At 37.0% G+C, this 22,688-nt stretch overlaps 2 protein-coding genes across 8 annotated transcripts in view; both read left to right on the top strand.

Annotated features, from left to right (window-relative positions):
- Positions 1–22,688, top strand: part of LOC114538336 (serine--pyruvate aminotransferase, mitochondrial-like) — a 42,847-nt gene that overhangs the window by 19,679 nt on the left and 480 nt on the right. The window lies entirely within an intron of this gene.
- LOC114538338 (E3 ubiquitin-protein ligase parkin-like) lies at positions 631–21,765 on the top strand. 7 transcript variants are annotated; one of them, XR_003688709.1, is made up of 13 exons: positions 631–911; positions 2,117–2,264; positions 3,072–3,158; positions 3,504–3,613; positions 10,788–10,872; positions 11,607–11,754; positions 12,829–12,938; positions 13,106–13,192; positions 13,670–13,779; positions 16,273–16,378; positions 16,476–16,636; positions 18,237–18,282; positions 18,389–18,554. XR_003688709.1 is itself a non-coding variant. In XM_028559493.1 (9 exons), exons 1-6 carry the CDS (start codon positions 11,006–11,008, stop codon positions 16,274–16,276), a joined length of 633 nt encoding a protein of 210 aa, XP_028415294.1. In that variant the 5' UTR covers positions 10,907–11,005; the 3' UTR covers positions 16,277–16,378; positions 16,476–16,636; positions 18,237–18,282; positions 18,389–18,554. The 7 variants fall into 7 exon arrangements, 3 of the variants coding, with proteins under 3 accessions (XP_028415294.1, XP_028415295.1, XP_028415297.1); XR_003688710.1 differs by lacking the exon at positions 3,072–3,158; XR_003688711.1 differs by lacking the exons at positions 10,788–10,872; positions 11,607–11,754.

Here is a 22,688-nt window from a genome sequence, read left to right as displayed (position 1 = left end):
TTTCTCGAGGCAGAGGCTCAGTTAGGATTCTCGGTCTGGGGGACCGGGGCAGAAGAACCCAGGTGAGGTTGTGGCTGAAAACTTTAACTTGTTCTATTAAAATGCGAATTTACACTTTCAAAAGTGCTGACGATGCTGCGATAGTTTTTAATATAAAACTCCATGTTTACTAAATCCTAAATACACGAATTTAATCTTTGGGATTATGTTAGGAATTAGGTTAAGATTATGTTTTTGGTTTATAGTTTATTAGGGTTAAACTTATCCTAAATTTAACCCTAATCCTAACCTAATCTCAAGGATTAAATGGATAATACTGCCGGGATCGAAAACACCAAACATTCCAGTGTAGCGAGAGATCAGATTCCAGTGTTGCGAGAGATCAGAGATTATGTTACGATTTGGGTTAAGATTAGGTTTTAAGTTTATTGTTAAATAGGGATAAACCTAATCCTAAGTTTAACCCTAATCCTAACCTAATCTCAAGGATTAAATGGATTATATTGATTGTCAACTTAGAAAACGCTAAACATTCCAGTGTTCCAAGAGATCAGAAAACTGTCAGGGAGTGAAATTTCAAGGAAAAAAGAGGAAGTTTGTTTTGGTAAGTAGAAGCAACCGTCGTTTTAAACTTTCAATTTTCAAACATTTCTTTTCCAAACTTTCGTTTTGAAGCAAAATATTTTGAATTATTTTATCTCAATTGGAAGGAAATACACGAGCTTTTCTAGCGAAATATGTCGCACGACGTGACCGTAAACTTCAACGGCAAATCATTTAACCTTCGTTTTCAACCATCCTGGACAATCTCTCAACTAAAACGCGAAATTGCTCGCAAGAAAAATGTCAAAACTGCTGGAATTAAAATCATTTTTGCCGGTCGAGAATTACCCGATGAATTAACACTCGGGGTGAGTGATTTTTAGGAAAATATCAAGCTTTTAATGTGATTTATATAACAATTTTCAAAGAAATAACGAAAGCTTTACTGTGAAATGTTGAAATGATTTCATAAATGAGGTTTTTTTTAGTTCGGGATTTTGATGTTTAAAGCGACCATCTTCGTTATAGTAAATCTGAGATAGATTATGATACAGCTTGTCTTGCTTGAGTCAGTCCATCTCAGAATATCACAGTGTCTGAATCTTGATAAAATGATATTTTAAGACATTTTTCAAAGCGATCTTTCTTCACTAAAACCCGACCCAAACTTATGTGAATTCTCACTCATGGACAGTTTCCAGGATTTTTCAGATGATTCTCAAAATTCTCAGATTCTAGCCAGGCTTCAGGTGTCTTGGAATATGGCTCAAAAGTAAAGCAACCAACATTGTCATTGTGAATGTATTTACAAAATAATTCACTGAAATGTGAGATTATTTAGCACTATTACCTCATCAGTGAAATCTTTTTAAATTTCTTTGCAAATACTGGAGAGTTGACTACAATAGATGGTCTGTGCACAGCTGGGCTTTCAAAAAAGAGAGAAATCTGGTTGGCTTTTTTATGGTAGACTGATTTGAAAGCAAGTTTAAGTGAAAGATCTACAAATTTTTACCATTTTAACAAATGCTTGGCTTTTTAAAGTTGCATCAGAAAGTGAAGTTTCAGAACATGAAATATTTGTATTCCTGAAGGTGGTTTTCATTACATTAACTTTGCGTCAGTGCCATGGCTAGACAGCTTAATTGAAGGGTGTATATTCGTACATTCATGTTTACATATGATAGGAACAATAGCTTACAAAAGAAATTTGTTGGGCATAAACAAGTATATGAATGTACGCCTGTAATGGACCTTTCTTATACTGACCTCAAACACGGAAAGCCTGATGTTACACGAAATTTGATTGGCTCCACAAAACTATGAAACCAATGAAACTTTGTGTAACATCAGACTTTCCGCATTTGACGTCATTATGAAAAAGGTCAATTAAGTTTCTCGCTACGGTGCTGCCTGTTCTTTCTTGAGGCGTGTCACAACTGCACCTGCAGATTTGTCTGAAGGCTGTTTCACCCATGCAGGCAAAGTTAACTTAATGAAAAGCAGTCTTTAAATTGCCATCAGTCGACAATGGGTCTGACATTCAGAGATCAGAAACTGTGTTTTTTTCTAGAATGCGGAGATGAACCACAGCGTCATTCATGCTGTTCAGAAATCTGGTCAGATCTCAGTTGATGCAACTTACAATGCGAATGATGGTTTGACGAAAGTGAAACTGACACAGGATGACGAAGATGAAGATGGTGAATCTCAACAATCAGGTGGTTATGAGATTTAATAAAGTCCTCTTTCCTGATAAACCTCTCTCTAGTTAACCCACTATAATAACCTCTTTTTCATGTCTGTTCCTTGTATTGTATCCCTGTCTAATACACCTTTTTTCCGATAACCCTTTCTCTAGTTTGTCCTCTATAAAATATCCTCCTCAAAAGCCATCTCTAATTAACCTTCAAATCACTCTCCATCCCCCTCTCTCATAATGCCCTTCCCTGATATACCTCTTCTCTAATATTCCTCTCTAATTAACCCTCAAATCATTCTCTATTCCCTATCCTGATAGCCCCTCCCTAATGTACCTCTTCTCTTACATCCCTTTATAAATAACCCTCTATAGCCAATCCCCTATACCCTTCCCTACTAGCATACGCCTTTCTAATATGCCTCTTCTCTAAAAACCCTTTTCCTAATTAACCCACCCCACCCTTGTCCATATCCCCTTACCTGGGTGTCGTCTAATACAGTACTGTACCACTTTTCTAATTGTCCATCTCCAATAAACCCCTATCCCCAGCTTGATACCCTTACATTTTTTTCACGGAGAAACCCTGGTTAGGGGTTTCTCTACCCTGCCTTTCCTCCCTAATTTTATTATACTTCTTCCATAAAACCCCACCCTCTCTCTCTAATAAGCCACTCTCTTTCTAATTTGTTTATTGTAAAACTTGCAAGAAACTAACACGAGGAAAATTGCGATGTCAATGTTCAAATTGCAAGGAAGGAAGCTGCTGTAAAAGTTTTTGAATGTCAACAAACATTTCGTTTACACAATATTTATGGTTTCTTGCAAGGGTCCAAATGGTTGGGATGATGTATTGATCAAAGGCTGCATGCAGGGACAATGTGAATCCAATACAAACTGTCAGGGAACAACAGCGGTAAGTTATTCACCTATCAGACCTAAAATACAATAGTGGGTCACATCTAGGTGCATTGCAAGCTAATGGGTTAACAAGAGATACTGACAAATAGTTTTGTTAACTTATTAACTGACAGTACTCTTCCACTGATGAGTAAAATCACCTGAAATTAGACAGAGTAAAATACTAAAGTAGGTCACATCTGGGTGCATTGCAAGCTAGTGGGTTAACAAGAGACACTGACAGATAGTTTTGTTAACTTGTTAACTGACAGTACTCTTCCACTGATGAGTAAAATCATCTGACATTAGACAGGGTAAAATACTAAAGTAGGTTGATCACAAACTTCTTGTTCTCTCAAAGGAATTTTATTTCAAATGTGGGGAACATCATGGTAGAGATGAACAGGCGCCATTATCAATGTTGAAATCTAACATCAGAAATATTCCCTGCATCACATGCTCTGAAACATCGTAAGTTTACCCTTTCATTTTATGTCTCCTCCCAGAAATATTTATGCTTCTAGGAAAGTTGAATTTTTTAATCCAAACAACAGTTAATAGAAACTAATAACTCTGATCCAACATGGTCAATATTTAATCAAATTTTTTTCACTCATGCGCCTACCTATTGCTTGAATTCTTTTATTTAAATTCAATCACAAAAATACAAATCAGTATATGTCTGACAATCAACTTACAATGCTACAATCTATTTTTATAACTTTGTGCAAGTCTTATAGTTCATTTCAATTGTTCATAATATGTTAGGAGTTTTCACTTAATACCTTACATATTGTTCACACAACAACAGCAGTGTGCCAGTATCTTGCTTCAGACATTTCTGGAAGCTCTTCCCAAGAATACCTTTCAAAGTTGAAACCTTCAACTAACTTCAGCTCTCGTCGCTCACCAAACCCTCCAAGGACTACAATGTTGTTTTCAATAACAACTGCAGTACATCCCCTCCTTTTCCGTCTCATTGATGGCAGCATGTGACTTTGTTCTGTCTTGACATTGTAAATGATAACTGTATCTAATGTCTTGGCATGTTTGTCAATGCCACCAATAACAACAATGTTGTCTCCCCATCTCACAGTTGCCATGAGACTCACTTCATACGGTAGTGGTGACAACTGTTTCAGCTCATTCTTCTTTATATCGTACAGTACGACACTGCTGAGGTTGTCTGTGTGTCTGTGAGTTGTTCTTCCACCAACTATCAACAAATTATCATCAAATATTTCCATGCTGTGACATTGTCTTGGTTCTGGCATTCTTGATAAGGTCTTCACAGTATAGGGAGGAACAAGCTGGACTGCTCTGATCAAGTCAGATGAATCGTTTCTCTCTTCACCTCCAGAGACTATCAACTGATCATTATACAGCACACTGCTGTAGAATCTCGACTTATCAGGTAGTTTATCAGGACAGTCACTCCAGTGTGTTGAGAGATCAGGGTTTGGGTCAATATTCATTCTAATCATATCATCAACAATGTTAGGAAAACAGCAACCCCCAGCTATAGTCATATGATTGTTGTAAATAAATGAAGTCGCTCCATAACGTTTCTCTGGCATTGATTGTAATGGCAACCATGTTCTTTGACGCCAGTTAAACATCTCTACAGAGTTAGTCAAATAACCTCCAGCAACAATTATATTTTCCTTATCACCACTTGGTCTATTTATTACTTTTCTTGTGTTTTCTTCTTTCTTGCCCTCCATCGTGATAAGAACGTCCTTTATTTCATCAAAAGCTCTGACCAAAGCTGTTTTCAATCCTTTGACTTCGTTGTTAACCGCTTCGTGTTTTCCTTCCATATTCGCTTTTAAGTCTGCCGTGTTTTTCTCGATATTTGCAACAGTGGCAACGTTTTTCTCCAAATTTGTTATTTTAGTTTCAATTGTTACATTATTCTTCTCGATATTCGCCATTCTTTCCTCCATATCTGCCAAAGTTTTCGTTATTTCTCCGCACGAGTGACACTTCAACTTTCGGAATTCACAGACTTCACTTTCATGGCGAATAAGATCACGCTTGTTGACAATTAAACCACAGCCTTGGTTTGTACAAACGGCTGGTGTATATCCACATGTATCTTCATGGCGGTCAAGATGCTGTAATTCTACAACTTCTTGACAACCTCTGTCGATGTAAACGCAACGAATTTTTGATTCATTCAAAAAATCTTTAACCATTCGCGGTGGTTCGATCAAAGTCTCTACGGTCAGTTCATCAGCACACGTTGGGCATGTTTGAGAATTTTCCAGATGTTTCGTAATACAACAACGGCAAAAAGAATGCTGGTTTCTCGAACACATAACCGGCTCTTTCAAGACGTTGAAGCAAATCTGGCAATGAAAATTTTGATTGATTTTGTCCACAAACCTTTCTTCGTCGTAGCCTTGTATATATGAAGCCATATTTCACGTCGTTCTTGTGTCGTAATAATAAAGCAAGTTCTGTGTTGTTTGTCGCTCTGTAGTATAAACCTCGCTGTATAGACTGAATATAGATACAGTGTTCGTTCTTGAAGAAGTCTGCATGTGTTTGTATTTTCTCAATATATTTCTTGCAAAATTATCTGTTTAGAACAATAGAGAAATATCTCTTCCTTTTAAAGTGTTTAAAGAGTGTTTTGTGGACAGCAATTTGTGGTATAAAAAAATTATGTTAATATTATTGTCTTGTGACAAAAGCTGAGTACCTGTTGTTTATTTAAATACTGACTTGCTATTGGTTGTGTTTATGTTGCTAGGAATTTCTTATTTCATTATATGGAAATGAGTTCAAAGAAAATGATACTTTATACTAAGAAAAATCAATCGTAATAAATAGTTTATAGATAGAGCATATGGTTAAAAACTGCACGATGTGTTCAAATGAAACGGAATATATGTACATTTATTGATTTGTACAGGAAAGGCTATTCAATGTAAAGATATTCATGCACACACTAGTACTTTTTAAATGAAATATGTTTGAAAATATACCGTCGAACAGTGATTTCTACTGCTTATAATTTTCCGCTCCTACGACAATCGAAAAAAGATAAAACACTTCTACAATATTGAAAACGAGGTACTCTTAACTAACTTTTTCAAAGCGCGTATAGATGATGATGGATTTAGGCACAAACTTAATCATACAGTCCCTTTCTCTAGCAAATGAGAGGAGTTTATTTTCATATACAAAATAGTTCCGCTCAATTTTGAAATTTCGGGAGGGTGAATGCGTCTAGCCACTTGCTGAACAAGGGGTTACGCTTTTTTAATCTGAAGTGGGATATCTGGGTATTAATCTGTGATATGGCTACACAGTGTGGATATGAAGATTCAGTTAGGATGACCTCGTTGTTAACCGTTTCAAGTTTTTCTTAAATATCAGCCTGTCTGTAAATGATGTCTGCGTCTGTCAGACTGCCACAGACCAAGTCATATTTTAAAATTTAACAATTAACAAGATTTGGAGAGATAGTTTTACTCTCTATTAAAACAAAACCCGGATTAACTAATATAAATTGGTTTGTCAAGTTTTTGATATTTCAGAAACTCGTCTGATTTATCCGTCTAAATGCGAATTTAAGACGAGTTTCTCGTCCAGAAGGGATTCCCGTTCAAATTAACCGTTTGTTTAGACGGGAAAGTTAGGCGGGAAAATTCTGACGAGAAACCCGTCTGTGGCCTGATTCACATCCGACGAGTTTCCCGTCTAAGATGAGTTTCCAAGAGGAGTTTCCCCTGTAAGACGAGTTTCCTGTTTTCCTTGACCTTGTAAGACGAGTTTCCCGCCTCTAATATGAATTCAACTAAACTAAATTTTAAACTATAATGCATTTCTCGAAACAGAATGAGTAATGAATTTGGTCATTGACTCCCGTCATCCCCCGGGTTAGGTCTAAATGGGAATTTCATGTCGTGCTTTCAAGTAAAGATAAAAATACAATAAAACTAAAAGAAAGTGTAGGCACAGAATACCTATCAGAAGAACAACTCCATAGTTTTTTGCATAAGAGGTTCGTCACTCAGCAGGTACGGTAAATGAAAGCAATCACCCCCCTGCCAACAGATACATTTTTAATACGGGCAGGGGGGTGATTCCTCTCATTAACGGTACTTGCTGATTGATAGACTTTGGAATTTCTACCCCCCCTGCCAACACCTATATTTTTAATACATACAGAGGGGTGATTGAGGTCCAATAAAGAGGGAGTGTTAAAATTGAATAATCAATTTCATTTTCAGGTATAAAATGGATATTTCAGGTGGTCTTGGAAGATCTGCTGGAAAGGTATCCATATTCACAATTTTCTTCTCCATATTCGCAGATATTCGCTCCATAATCGTAAATTTTTCCCCTGTGAAAAACCGTACTTTTTGTTGTGAAATTTTTCAGATATGGCGTGTTGGTCTGATGGGGTTGAACAGTACAAAAGATAATGTAAATCTTGTACTAAAAGCCTGCAAGGACGCGATGGAAAACGTGAAATTACAAAACAATCTGTGAACAAACTTGAAACAAGAATTTTATTTTATTTGACAAACCAATTTATATTAGTTAATCAGGGTTTTGTTTTATTAAAGAGTAAAACTATCTCTCCAAATCTTGTTAATTGTTAAATTTTAAAATATGATTTGGTCTGTGGCAGTCTGACAGACACAGACATCATTTACAGACAGGCTGATATTTAAAATAGGTAACTGAGCTATTTCTTGAGGCAGAGGCTCAGTTAGGATTCTTGGTCTGGGGGACCAGGCAAAAACCCAGTGGGGGGGTGGTTGTGGCTGAAAAACCTATGTGGTAGGGGGGGGGTGAAAAACCTAGGTGGAGGGGATGCAGAAAAGCTTATTTAAAATTTTTTATTTGGTGTTTCATTTTAAACCTTCCTCAATGAAAAAATCTATTTCAAAGATTTGTTATTGTTCTTTAATATAATATTCTAAGAACTGACTCAATTTAAATTTAATCACAAAAATACAAATCAGTATATGTCTGACAATCAACTTAGAATGCTACAATCTATTTCTATAACTTTGTGAAAATCTTATAGTTCATTTCAATTGTTCATAATATGTTAGGAGTTTTCACTTAATACCTTACATATTGTTCACACAACAACAGCAGTGTGCCAGTATCTTGCTTCAGACATTTCTGGAAGTTCTTCCCAAGAATACCTTTCAAAGTTGAAACCTTCAACTGACTTCATCTTTCCTTGCTCACCAGATCCTCCCAGGACTACAATGTTGTTTTCAATAACAACTGCAGTACATCCCCACCTCTTACATCTCATTGATGGCAGCATGTGACTTTGTTCTGTTTTGACATTGTAAATGATAACTGTATCTAATGTCTTGCCATGTTTGTCATCACCACCAATAACAACAATGTTGTCTCCCCATCTCACAGTTGCCATGTGACTCACTTCATACGGCAGTGGTGACAACTGTTTCAACTCATTCTTCTTAATATCATACAGCGTGACACTGCTAAGGTTGTCTTTGGTATAGCCAGTTGTAGTTCCACCAACTATCAACAAATTATCATCAAATAATTCCATGCTGTGACCATGCCTTGGTTCTGGCATTCTTGATAAGGTCTTCACAGTATAGGGAGGAACAAGCTGGACTGCTCTGATCAGGTCAGATGAAACATTTTCATTATCACCTCCAGAGACTATCAACTGATCATTATACAGCACACTGCTGTGGTATTTCAACTTATCAGGTAGTTTAACAGGACAGTCACTCCAGTGTGTTGAGAGATCAGGGTTTGGGTCAATATTCATTCTAATCATATCATCAACAATGCCAGACAAACCACAGAAACCCCCAGCTATAGTCATATCATTGTTATAAATAAATGAAGTCGCTCCCCAACGATCCTTTGGCATTGATTGTAATGGCGACCATGTTCTTTGACGCCAGTTAAACATCTCTACAGACTCATTCAAAAAACCTCCACCAGCAACAATTATATTTTCCTTATCACCACTTGGTCTATTTCCTACTTTTCTTGTTTTTCTTCTTTCTTGCCCTCCATCGTGATAAAAACGTCCTTCATTCATCAAAAGCTCTGACCAAAGCTGTTTTCAATCCATCGACTTTGTTGTTAACCGCTTCGTGTTTTCCTTCCATATCTGCTTTTTATATCTGCCGTGTTTTTCTCGATATTCCGTGCAACATTTCGCTCTAAATTTGTTATTTTAGTTTCAATTGTTATACTATTCCTTCCCTATGTTCTTTTCCATATTCGCCATTCTTTCGTCCATATCTGCCAAGGTTTTCGTTATTTCTCCGCAGGAGTGACACTTCAACTTTCGGAATTCACAGACTTCACTTTCATGGTGAATAAGATCACGCTTGTTGACAATTAAACCACAGCCTTGGTTTGTACAAACGGCTGGTGTATATCCACATGTATCTTCATGGCGGTCAAGATGCTGCACTTCTACAACTTCTTGACAACCTCTGTCGATGTAAACGCAACGAATTTTTGATTCATTTAAAAAATCTTTTACCATTCGTGAAGGTTCGGCCAAAGTCTCTACGGTCAGTTTATCAGCACACGTTGGGCATGTTTGAGAATTTTCCAGATGTTTCGTAATACAACAACGGCAAAAAGAATGCTGGTTTCTCGAACACATAACCGGCTCTTTCAAGACGTTGAAGCAAATCTGACAATGAAAATTTTGATTTATTTTGTCCACAAACCTTTCTTCATCGTAACCTTGTATATATGAAGCCATATTTACGTCGTTCTTGTGTCGTAATAATAAAGCAAGTTCTGTGTTGTGTTGTCGCTCTGTAGTATAAACCTCGCTGTATAGACTGAAATATAGATACAGTGTTCGTTCTTGGAGAAGTCGGTGTTTGTATTTTCTCGAAATCTTCTCCAAAATGATCAGTTTATGAAGACAAATATCTTTTCCTTATAAAGTATTTGCATAAGACGCGTCCTCTCCTGTCAGGACTCAGGAATTCCTGGAATTTGATGCGGTGTTTCCAAAAATGAATTTGAAAATGTTACGAGCTGACGGAGAGAGCTGGAGCCAAATGAAACCTTTTTCTGATATTTTCAGTAGATTTTAGAGAAATGTTATTTTGCAGTAATTTAAGTCGACTCTAAAAGCTTTAACTTGTTCTATTAAAATGCGAATTTACACTTTCAAAAGTGCTGACGATGCTGCGATAGTTTTTAATATAAAACTCCATGTTCACTAAATCCTAAATACACGAATTTAATCTTTGGGATTATCTTAGGAATTGGGTTAAGATTATGTTTTAGGTTTATAGTTTAATAGGGTGAGACTCATTCCTAATTTTAACCCTAATCCTAACCTAATCTTAAGGATTAAATGGAATTATATTGATTGTCAACTTCGAAAACGCTAAACATTCCAGTGTTCCAAGAGATCAGAAAACTGCAAGGGAGTGAAATTTCAAGGAAAAAAGAGGAAGTTTGTTTTGGCAGTTAATGAGTTAAAAAAACTATCCGTCAGACTAATTTATTATTTGTTATTTGAGATTATGTTACGATTTGGGTTAAGATTAGGTCCTATGTTTATTGTTAAATAGGGTTAAACCTAATCCTAAATTTAACCCTAATCCTAACCTAATCTCTGGAATTATATTGATTGCCAACATAGAAAACGCTGAACATTCCAGTGTTCCAAGAGATCAGAAAACTGCTAGGGAGTGAAATTTCAAGGGAAAAAGAGGAAGTTTGTTTTGGTAAGTGGAAGCAACCGTCGTTTTAAACTTTCAATTTTCAAACATTTCTTTTCCAAACTTTCGTTTTGAAGCAAAATATTTTGAATTATTTTCTCTCAATTGCAAGGAAATACACGAGCTTTTCTAGCGAAATATGTCGCACGACGTGACCGTAAACTTCAACGGCAAATCATTTAACCTTCGTTTTCAACCATCCTGGACAATCGCTCAACTAAAACGGGAAATTGCTCGCAAGAAAAATGTCAAAACTGCTGGAATTAAAATCATTTTTGCCGGTCGAGAATTACCCGATGAATTAACACTCGGGGTGAGTGATTTTTAGGAAAATATCAAGCTTTTAATGTGATTTATATAACAATTTTCAAAGAAATAACGAAAGCTTTACTGTGAAATGTTTAAATGATTTCATAAATGAGGTTTTTTTTAGTTCGGGATTTTGATGTTTAAAGCGAGCATCTTCGTTATAGTAAATCTGAGATAGATTATGATACAGCTTGTCTTGCTTGAGTCAGTCCATCTCAGAATATCACAGTGTCTGAATCTTGATAAAATGATATTTTAAGACATTTTTCAAAGCCATCTTTCTCCACTAAAACCTGACCCAAACTTATGTGAATTTTCACTCATGGACAGTTTCCAGGATTTTTCAGATGATTCTCAAAATTCTCAGTCTTTAAATTGCCATCAGTCCACGATGAGTCTGGCATTCAGAGATCTGAAACTGTGTTTTATAGAATGCAGAGATGAACCACAGCGTCATTCATGCTGTTCAGAAATCTGGTCAGATCTCAGTTGATGCAACTTACAATGCGAATGATGGTTTGACGAAAGTGAAACTGACACAGGATGACAAAGATGAAGATGGTGAATCTCAACAATCAGGTGGTGACGAGATCTTTCATAAACCTCTCAATGGTGTGACCCCACCCTGTTTAATCCCCTTCCTAATTTTACACCCTCAATAAATACCTCCAATATGTTCCCACTATGTTCACCCTCGTTCCTCTCCCTTTCTGATATGACCTGATTTAATAAACCTCTTTCCTGATAAACCTCTCTCTAGTTAATCCACTATAATAACATCTTTTTCATGTCTGTTCCTTGTATTGTATTCCTGTCTAATACACGTCTTTTGTAATAACCCTTTCTCTAGTTTGTCCTCTATAAAATATCCTTCTCAACAGCCATCTCTAATTAACCCTCAAATCACTTCTATTCCTCTCTGTCACAATGCCCTTCCCTAATGTACCTCTTCTCTAATATTCCTCTCTAATTAACCCTCAAATCATTCTCTATTCCCTTCCCTAATAGTATGCCCCTCCCTAATGTACCTCTTAGAACTCTTATATCCCTCTCTAATTAACCCTCTATAGCCAATCCCCTATACCCTTCCCTACTAGCATGCCCCTTTCTAATATGCCTCCTCTCTAAAAACTCTTTTTCCAATTAACTCACCCCACCCTTGCCCATACCCCCTTACCTGAATACCCTTGCATTTTCCTCATGGAGAAACCTGGGTAGGGGGTTCTCTACCCTGCCTTTCCCCCTAATCTTATTATACTTTATCCATAAAGCCCCACCCTCTCTCTCTCTAAAAAGCCCCTCTCTCTCTAATAGCCCCTCCCTCTCTCAAATAAGCCCCTCTCTCTCTAATAAGCCCCTCTCTCTCTAATAGGCCTCTCTCTCAAATAAGCCCATTTCTCTCTAATAGGCCTCTCTCTCAAATAAGCCCCTCTCTCTCTAATAAGTCCCTCTCTCTCTAATAGGCCTCTCTCTCTAATAAGCCCCTCTCTCTCTAATAGGCCTCTCTCTCTAATAAGCCCCTCTCTCTCTAATAGGCCTCTCTCTCTAATAAGCCCCTTTCTCTTTAATATTAATAATCTCTTTCTAATAAGCTCATCTCTCTACACCAGGGCTTCTTTAATAATCCAAACTTTTCATCCTCTCTCATCTCAGGCAAGCAAAGTTTCTTCTTTGTTTATTGTAAAACTTGCAAGAAACTAACACGAGGAAAATTGCGATGTCGATGTTCAAATTGCAAGGAAGGAAGCTTTGTTCTATCACAGGTATTTACTCTTTGCTTATAAACAACTTGTAAAAAACCACAGCAGATTTATGTACAACTTTGTAAATTAAATGTTGACATTGTTTCAACTTGTTTACAAGCTTGCTGTGAAAGCTTTTGAATGTCAACAAATATCTTGTTTACACAATATTTATGGTTTCTTGCAAGGGTCCAAATGGTTGGGATGATGTATTGATCAAAGGCCGCTTGCAGGGACAATGTGAATCCAATACAAACTGTCATGGAAAAACAGCTGTAAGACCTATCAGACCTAAAATACAATAGTGGGCCACATCTGGGGGCATTGCAATCTAATGGGTTAACAAGAGACACTGACAGATAGTTTTGCTAACTTATTAACTGACAGTACTCTTCCACTGATGAGTAAAATCATCTGACATTAGACAGAGTAAAATACTAAAGTAGGTCACATCTGGGTGCATTGCAAGCTAATGGGTTAACAAGAGACACTGACAGATAGTTTTGTTAACTTATTAACTGACAGTACTCTTCCACTGATGAGTAAAATCATCTGGCATTAGGCAGAGTAAAATACTAAAGTAGGTCACATCTGGGTGCATTGCAAGCTAATGGGTTAACAAGAGACACTGACAGAATGTTTTGTTAACTTATTAACTGACAGTACTCTTCCACTGATGAGTAAAATCATCTGACATTAGACAGATTAAAATACTAAAGTAGGTCGATCACAAACTTTTTGTTCTTTCAAAGGAATTTTATTTCAAATGTGGAGAACATCATGGTAGAGATGAACAAACGCCATTATCAATGTTGAAATCTAACATCAGAAATATTCCCTGCATCACATGCTCTGAAACATCGTAAGTTTACCCTTTCATTTTATGTCTCCTCCCAGAAATATTTATGCTTCTAGGAAAGTTGAATTTTTTAAATCCAAACCGCAGTTAATAGAAACTAATAACTCTGATCCAACATGGTCAATATTTAATCAAATTTTTTTTACTCATGCACCTACCTATTGTTTGAATTCTTTTATTTGATGTTTCATTTTAAACCTTCCTGAATGGAAATATCTATTTCATACATTTGTCATTGTTCTTTAATATATAACTCCAAGAACTGACTCAATTTAAATTCAGTTACAAAAATACAAATCAGTATATGTCTGACAATCAACTTAGAATCCTACAATCTATTTCTATAACTTTGTGAAAATCTTATAGTTCATTTCAATTGTTCATAATATGTTAGGAGTTTTCACTTAATACCTTACATATTGTTCACACAACAACAGCAGTGTGTATCCATTTTGCTTCAGACAATTCTGGAAGTTCTTCCCAAGAATACCTTTCAAAGTTGAAACCTTCAACTGACGTTTGCATTGCTTGCTCACTCTCCCCTCCCAGGACTACAATGTTGTTTTCAATAACAACTGCAGTACATCCCCACCTCTTACATCTCATTGATGGCAGCATGTGACTTTGTTCTGTCTTCACATTGTAAATGATAACTTTATCTAATAACTTGCCATGTTTGTCAATACCACCAATAACAACAATGTTGTCTCCCCATCTCACAGTTGCCATGTGACTCACTTCATACGGTAGTGGTGACAACTGTTTCAGCTCATTCTTCTTTATATCGTACAGTACGACACTGGTAAGGTTGCCTTTGTAACTGCTAATTGTACTTCCACCAACTATCAACAAATTATCATCAAATATTTCCATGCTGTGACATTGTCTTGGTTCTGGCATTCTTGATAAGGTCTTCACAGTATAGGGAGGAACAAGCTGGACTGCTCTGATCAAGTCAGATGAACCATTTCCATTATCACCTCCAGAGACTATCAACTCATCATTATACACCACACTGCTGTGGAATATTAATTTATCAGGTAGTTTAACAGGACAGTCACTCCAGTCTGTTGAGAGATCAGGGTTTGGGTCAATATTCATTCTAATCATATCATCAACAATGCCAGACCCACCACACCAACCCCCAGCTATAGTCATATGATTGTTATAAATAAATGAAGTCGCTCCACAACGATTCTCTGGCATTGATTGTAATGGCGACCATGTTCTTTGACGCCAGTTAAACATCTCTACAGAGTTAGTTCCATAACTTCCAGCAACAATTATATTTTCCTTATCACCACTTGGTCTATTTGTTACTTTTCTTGTGTTTTCTTCTATCTTGCCCTCCATCGTGATAAGAACGTCCTTTATTTCATTAAAAGCTTTGACCAAAGCTGTTTTCAATCCATCGACTTTGTTGTTAACCGCTTCGTGTTTTCCTTCCATATCCGCTTTTATATCTGCCGTGTTTTTGTCTATTTTTCTGTCTAAATTTGTTATTTTAATTTCAACTGTTGTATTATTCTTCTCGATATTATTCTCGATATTCGCCATTCTTTCCTCCATATCTGCCAAAGTTTTGGTTATTTCTCCGCACGAGTGACACTTCAACTTTCGAAATTCACAGACTTCACTTTCATGGTGAATAAGATCACGCTTGTTGACAATTAAACCACAGCCTTGGTTTGTACACACGGCTGGTGTATATCCACATGTATTTTCATGGCGGTCAAGATGCTGTAATTCTACAACTTCTTGACAACCTCTGTCGATGTAAACGCAACGAATTTTCGATTCATTCAAGAAATCTTTAACCATTCGCGGTGCTTCGGCCAAAGTCTCTACGGTCAGTTCATCAGCACACGTTGGGCATGTTTGAGAATTTTCCAGATGTTTCGTAATACAACAACGGCAAAAAGAATGCTGGTTTCTCGAACACATAACCGGCTCTTTCAAGACGTTGAAGCAAATCTGACAATGAAAATTTTGATTGATTTTGTCCACAAACCTTTCTTCATCGTAGCCTTGTATATATGAAGCCATATTTCACGTCGTTCTTGTGTGGTAATAATAAAGCAAGCTCTGTGTTGTTTGTCGCTCTGTAGTTTAAACCTCGCTGTATAGACTGAATATAGATACAGTGTTCGTTCTTGGACAAGTCTGTGTTTGTATTTTCTCGCAATCTTCTGGAAAATGATATTGTCGTTTTGATCACAAAAGATCGTATAGCGTATCAAAATATTCATGAATATTAAGTGTTGTGTTTTTTGAAACATCCTGTATAAGTGCGGTCAATATATCGATGAAAAGCCATTTCAAGCTAGAAGATTAAATTTTAGCAGATCAAAGATGTTTGGAGTTGTTAAGATCGTTGTTATATTCCTAGTCTTTGCAGGTACTGGAATACATATTGTGATATATATCTTTGTTCATAGAATTCTCAAGTATCACTTCGTTATTTTTCCTCGTATTTTTCTGGATTTATTTTTCTAGATAATGCGGTTGAATGTTTTAAACTTGGTCAGCTTTGCAGCTCAAATGGTAGAAATTCAATCCGTGAATGTGACAGTCAGGGTTGTGGTGATTTCGGAACACCAAGGTAAGACCAGATGTAAGCTTGTGGCAACACAGCGAATCGATAATATTCTTATAATCTTACAAAACAATTAAATTAACGTGAATTTATCATTATACAGAGGCTCTCGTACACACAATGGTGTCGACATAATTTGCAAACCAGGGAGTTCTGTCATGACACCATTTGCTGCGAAGATCTGACGAAAATCACGTTCTTATTCAAACAACAACAAACCATATAACAATGGATTGTATATTCAAGGAAGCGGAGAAGCCGAAGGTATCATCTCTCTCACATTAACAACCAAATTCATATTAGGCACGGGAAATTCATCTTAGAAAGGAAAGTTGATTGTAAAAACCCGTCTTAATATGACTTGGAATGGATGTAAAATTTACACGTGTGATGGGTCGGGTAATGCTAAAAAGGGTATCGTGATTATTACGATAATAATTTTGTTTATTTTCTCAGTTAAGCGCGCCTCACACGAGAACTGGTAGCTGAGGTAAAGACCTCGCTAGGCTGTTAGCTCAGCAAGTTACTCTCGTGTGCGGATAGTTTTTCGTGTGGAATTCGCCTCGAGAGGCAAGTTTCTATCGTGTGCGGATAGTTTTCAGGCTGAGTTAACTGCGTTGCGAGGTCGTTAGCTCAGCTGATAGCTCTCTTGTGCGGCGGGCTTTACCCTTGTTCCGTCCTTGACCGTGTTGATATTTCAGAAACTCGTCTGATTTATCCGTCTAAATGCGAATTTAAGACGAGTTTGTCGTCCAGAAGGGATTCCCGTTCAAATTAACCGTTTGTTTACACGGGAAAATTAGGCGGGAAAATTCTGACGAGAAACCCGTCTGTGGCCTGATTCACATCAGACGAGTTTCCCGTCTGAGATGAGTTTCCAAGAGGAGTTTCCCCTGTGAAACGAGTTTCCTGTTTTTCTTGACCTTGTAAGACGAGTTTCCCGCCTCTAATATGAATTCGGCTAAAGTAAATTTTAAACTATAATGTATTTCTCGAAACAAAATCAGTTTTCCACGGCAATTTAAAAGACAATCTGACTATTTCACTTGTAAACAATTTCTCTCTTTCGCTTTCATTATCTTCAACAATAAAGCCATAAATATTAAAATGAAATATGGAAGGTTCATCGTTGCATGACTTGAGAACAACCTCGTAGACCCGTGTATTGCACTAGAGTAATTAACTTCATTCATTTTTTATAGGTTTTAGTGCAAAGATATTTTATTTCACGCCTTCGAAGTCTTCAGGCTTCGCTGATGAAGGTTCAGTGTTAGGAAAATCGTAGGAAATTCCTTACTCAGGAATAACACAGCATTTGCATTTACAATTTTATAAGAATGGTTTAATCGTAAACCCAAAAGACTATTTGTAATAATAGTTGTTGTATTGGTAAAATGGAGCATGGTTTTGTAGTTATTTCTACCGTATTTGGTTTTATTTGCACGAAAATGTCATTGTATTTTGCAAAAGTCAATTTAATTGTATATATACTACCATTAGTAATGAATTTGATGATTGTACTTCCTTCACCCCCCGGGTTAGGTCTAAATGGTAATTTCATGTCGTTCTCTCAAGTAAAGATAAAAATACAATAAAAATAAAAGAAAGTGTAGGCACAGAATACCTATCAGAAGAACAACTCCATAGTTTTTTGCATAAGTGATTCCCTCATTCAGCAAGTGCTCCATTTTTAATATGGTCAGGGGGTAGTTCCTTCCATTAACGGTACTTGCTGAGTGATGAATCTTGGGAAAGAGTCCCCCCGCTGCTAACAGCTGCATTTTTAAGACTTGCAGGGGGGTGATCCATAGAGGTCCAATAAAGAGGGAGAGTGTTAAAATTGAATAATCAATTTCTTTTTCAGATATAAAATGGATATTTCAGGTGGTCTTGGAAGATCTGCTGGAAAGGTATCCATATTCACAATTTCTTCTTCATATTCGCAGTTATTCCCTCCATAATCGGAAATTTTTTTTTCCCTCTTAAAAGCATACTTTTTGTCCTGAAAATTTTCAGATATGGCGTGTTGGTCTGATGGGGTTGAACAGTACAAAAGATAATGTAAATCTTGTACTAAAAGCCTTCAAGGACGCGATGGAAAACGTGAAATTACAAAACAATCTGTGAGCAAACTTGAAACAAGAATTTTATTTTAGTTGACAAACCAATTTATATTAGTTAATCAGGGTTTTGTTTTAATAAAGAGTAAAACTATCTCTCCAAATCTTGTTAATTGTTAAATTTTAAAATATGACTCGGTTTGTGGCAGTCTGACAGACACAGACATTATTTACAGACAGGCTGATATTTAAAATAGGTAACTGAGCTATTTCTTGAGGCAGAGGCTCAGTTAGGATTTTTGGTCTGGGGGACCAGGGCAGAAGAACCTAGGTGGGGAGGGGTGGGGTTGTGGCTAAAAAACCTAGGTGGGAGGGGAGGGGCTGAAAAAAGCTAGATGGAGTGGGTGCAGAAAAGCTTATTTCAAATTTTTTATTTTGTGTTTCATTTTAGACCTTCCAGAATGAAAATATCTATTTCAAACATTTATTATTGTTCTAAGAACTGACTTAATTTAAATTCAATCACAAAAATACAAATCAGTATATGTCTTACAATCAACTTAGAATGCTACAAACTATTTCTATAACTTTGTGAAAATCTTATAGTTCATTTCAATTGTTCATAATATGTTAGGAGTTTTCACTTAATATTACCTTACATATTGTTCACACAACAACAGCAGTGGGCCACAATCTTGCTTCAGACATTTCTGGAAGTTCTTCCCAAAAATACTTTTCAAAGTTGAAACCTTCAACTGACTTCAGGTTTCCTTCCTCACCATCCTCTCCCAGGACTACAATGTTGTTTTCAATAACAACTGCAGCACATCCCCACCTCTTACATCTCATTGATGGCAACATGTGACTTTGTTCTGTCTTGACATTGTAAATGATAACTGTATCTAATGTCTTGCCATGTTTGTCATCGCCACCAATAACAACAATGTTGTCTCCCCATCTCACAGTTGCCATGTGACTCACTTCATACTGCAGTGGTGACAACTGTTTCAGCTCATTCTTCTTTATATCGTACAGTACGACACTGCTAAGGTTGCCTTTGTAACTGCTAATTGTACTTCCACCAACTATCACTAAATTATCATCAAATATTTCCATGCTGTGACCTTGTCTTGGTTCTGGCATTCTTGATAAGGTCTTCACAGTATAGGGAGGAACAAGCTGGACTGATCTGATCAAGTCAGATGAACCATTTTCAATATCACCTCCAGAGACCATCAACTGATCATTATACAGCACACTGCTGTGGAATCTCAACTTATCAGGTAGTTTAACAGGACAGTCACTCCAGTGTGTTGAGAGATCAGGGTTTGGGTCAATATTCATTCTAATCATATCATCAACAATGACATCACAGTAACCCCCAGCTATAGTCATATGATTGTTATAAATAAATGAAGTCGCTCCAAAACGATCCTTTGGCATTGATTGTAATGGCGACCATGTTCTTTGACGCCAGTTAAACATCTCTACAGAGTTAGTTACTACATCTCCAGCAACAATTATATTTTCCTTATCACCACTTGGTCTATTTCTTACTTTTCTTGTGTTTTCTTCTTTCTTGCCCTCCATCGTGATAAGAACGTCCTTTATTTCATCAAAAGCTCTGACCAAAGCTGTTTTCAATCCATCGACTTTGTTGTTAACCGCTTCGAGTTTTCCTTCCATATCTGCTTTTATATTTGCTTTTAAATCTGCCGTGTTTTTCTCCATATTATTCGCAACAGTGGCAACATTTTTCTCTAAATTTGTTATTTTAGTTTCAATGTTATTTGTTACCATATTCTTCTCGATATTCGCCATTCTTTCCTCCATATCTGCCAAAGTTTTCGTCATTTCTCCGCACGAGTGACACTTCAACTTTCGGAATTCACAGACTTCACTTTCATGGTGAATAAGATCACGCTTGTTGACAATTAAACCACAGCCTTGGTTTGTACAAACGGCTGGTGTATATCCACATGTATCTTCATGGCGGTCAAGATGCTGTAATTCTACAACTTCTTGACAACCTCTGTCCATGTAAACGCAACGAATTTTTGATTCATTCAAAAAATCTTTTACCATTCTATTTGGTTCGGCCAAAGTCTCTACGGTCAGTTCATCGGCACACGTTGGACAAGTTTGAGATTTTTCCAGATGTTTCGTAATACAGCAAAGGCAAAAAGAATGCTGGTTTCTCGAACACATAACCGGCTCTTTCAAGACGTTGAAGCAAATCTGACAATGAAAATTTCGATCGATTTGGTTCACAAACCTTTCTTCATCGTAGCCTTGTATATATGAAGCCATATTTCACGTCGTTCTTGTGTCGTAATAATAAAGCAAGTTCTGTGTTGTTTGTCGCTCTGTAGTATAAACCTCGCTGTATAGACTGAATATAGATACAGTGTTCGTTCTTGAAGATGTCTGTGTTTTTATTTTCTCGAAACCCTCTCGAAAATTCACTTTCGTTTTGATCACAAAAGATCGTATAGCGTATCAAAATATTCATGAATATTAAGTGTTGCGTTTTTTAAACATCCTGTATAAGTGCGGTCATTATATCGATGAAAAGCCATTTCAAGCTAGAAGATTAAATTTTAGCAGATCAAAGATGTTTGGAGTTGTTAAGATCGTTGTTATATTCCTAGTCTTTGCAGGTACTGGAATACATATTGTGATATATATCTTTGTTCATAGAATTCTCAAGTATCACTTCGTTATTCTTCATCGCATTTTTCTGCATTTATTTTTCTAGATAATGCGGTTGAATGTTTTAAACTTGGTCAGCTTTGCAGCTCAAATGGTAGAAATTCAATCCGCGAATGTGACAGTCAGGGTTGTGGTGATTTCGGAACACCAAGGTAAGACCAGATGTAACCTTGTAACAACACAGCGAATCGACAATATTCTTATAATCTTACAAAACAATTAAATTAACGTGAATTTATCATTATACAGAGGCTCTCGTACACACAATGGTGTCGACATAATTTGCTAACCAGGGAGATCTGTCATGACACCATTTGCTGCGAAGATCTGACGAAAATCACGTTCTTATTCAAACAACAACAAACCATATAACAATGGATTGTATATTCAAGGAAGCGGAGAAGCCGAAGGTATCATCTCTCTCACATGAAGAACCAAATTCATATTAGGCACGGGAAATTCATCTTAGACAGGAAAGTTGATTGTAAAAACCCGTCTTAATATGACTTGGAATGGATATAAAATTTACACGTGTAATGGGTCGGGTAATGCTAAAAAGGGTATCGTGATTATTACGATAATAATTTTGTTTATTTTCTCAGTTAAGCGCGCCTCACACGAGAGCTGGTAGCTGAGGTAAAGACCTCGCGAGGCTGTTAGCTCAGCAAGTTACTCTCGTGTGCTGATAGTTTTTCGTGAAGAATTCGCCTCGAGAGGCAGGTTTCTATCGTGTGCGGATAGTTTTCAGGCTGAGTTAACTGCCTCGCGAGGTTGTTAGCTCAGCTGATAGCTCTCTTGTGCGGCGGGCTTTACCCTTGTTCCGTCCTTGACCGTGTTGATATTTCAGAAACTCGTCTGATTTATCCGTCTAAATGCGAATTTAAGACGAGTTTCTCGTCCAGAAGGGATTGCCGTTCAATTTAACCGTTTGTTTAGACGGGAAAGTTAGGCGGGAAACTTCTGACGAGAAACCCGTCTGTGGCCTGATTCACATCAGACGAGTTTCCCGTCTAAGATGAGTTTCCAAGAGGAGTTTCCCCTGTAAGACGAGTTTCCTGTTTTCCTTGACCTTGTAAGACGAGTTTCCCGCCTCTAATATGAATTCCGCTAAACTAAATTTTAAACTATAATGCATTTCTCCAAGCAGAATGAGTAATGAAATTAGCCATTGACTCCCGTCACCCCCCCGGGTTAGGTCTAAATGGTAATTTCATGTCGTGCTTTCAAGTAAAGATAAAAATACAATAAAAATAAAAAAAAAAGAAAGTGTAGGCACAGAATACCTATCAGAAGAACAACTCCATTGTTTTTTCCATAAGTGGTTCATCCACTCAGCAAGTACTGTAAATGGAGGATATCACCCCCCTGCCGACAGGCCCATTTTCAATATGGACAGGGGGGGTGATTCCTTCCATTTACGGTACTTGCTGAGGGATTAATCTTGGGAAGAGTACCCCCTGCCAACAGCGCCATTTTTATAATTGCAGGGGGGATTCATAGAGGTCGAATAAAAACGGGGAGTGTTCAAATTGAATAATCAATTT

This window comes from Dendronephthya gigantea, unplaced genomic scaffold, assembly GCF_004324835.1.
Source record: "Dendronephthya gigantea isolate DGI-Jeju-01 unplaced genomic scaffold, DenGig_1.0 000180F, whole genome shotgun sequence".
NCBI lineage: Eukaryota > Metazoa > Cnidaria > Anthozoa > Malacalcyonacea > Nephtheidae > Dendronephthya > Dendronephthya gigantea.
This window is presented reverse-complemented; position numbering and strand designations above follow the sequence as displayed.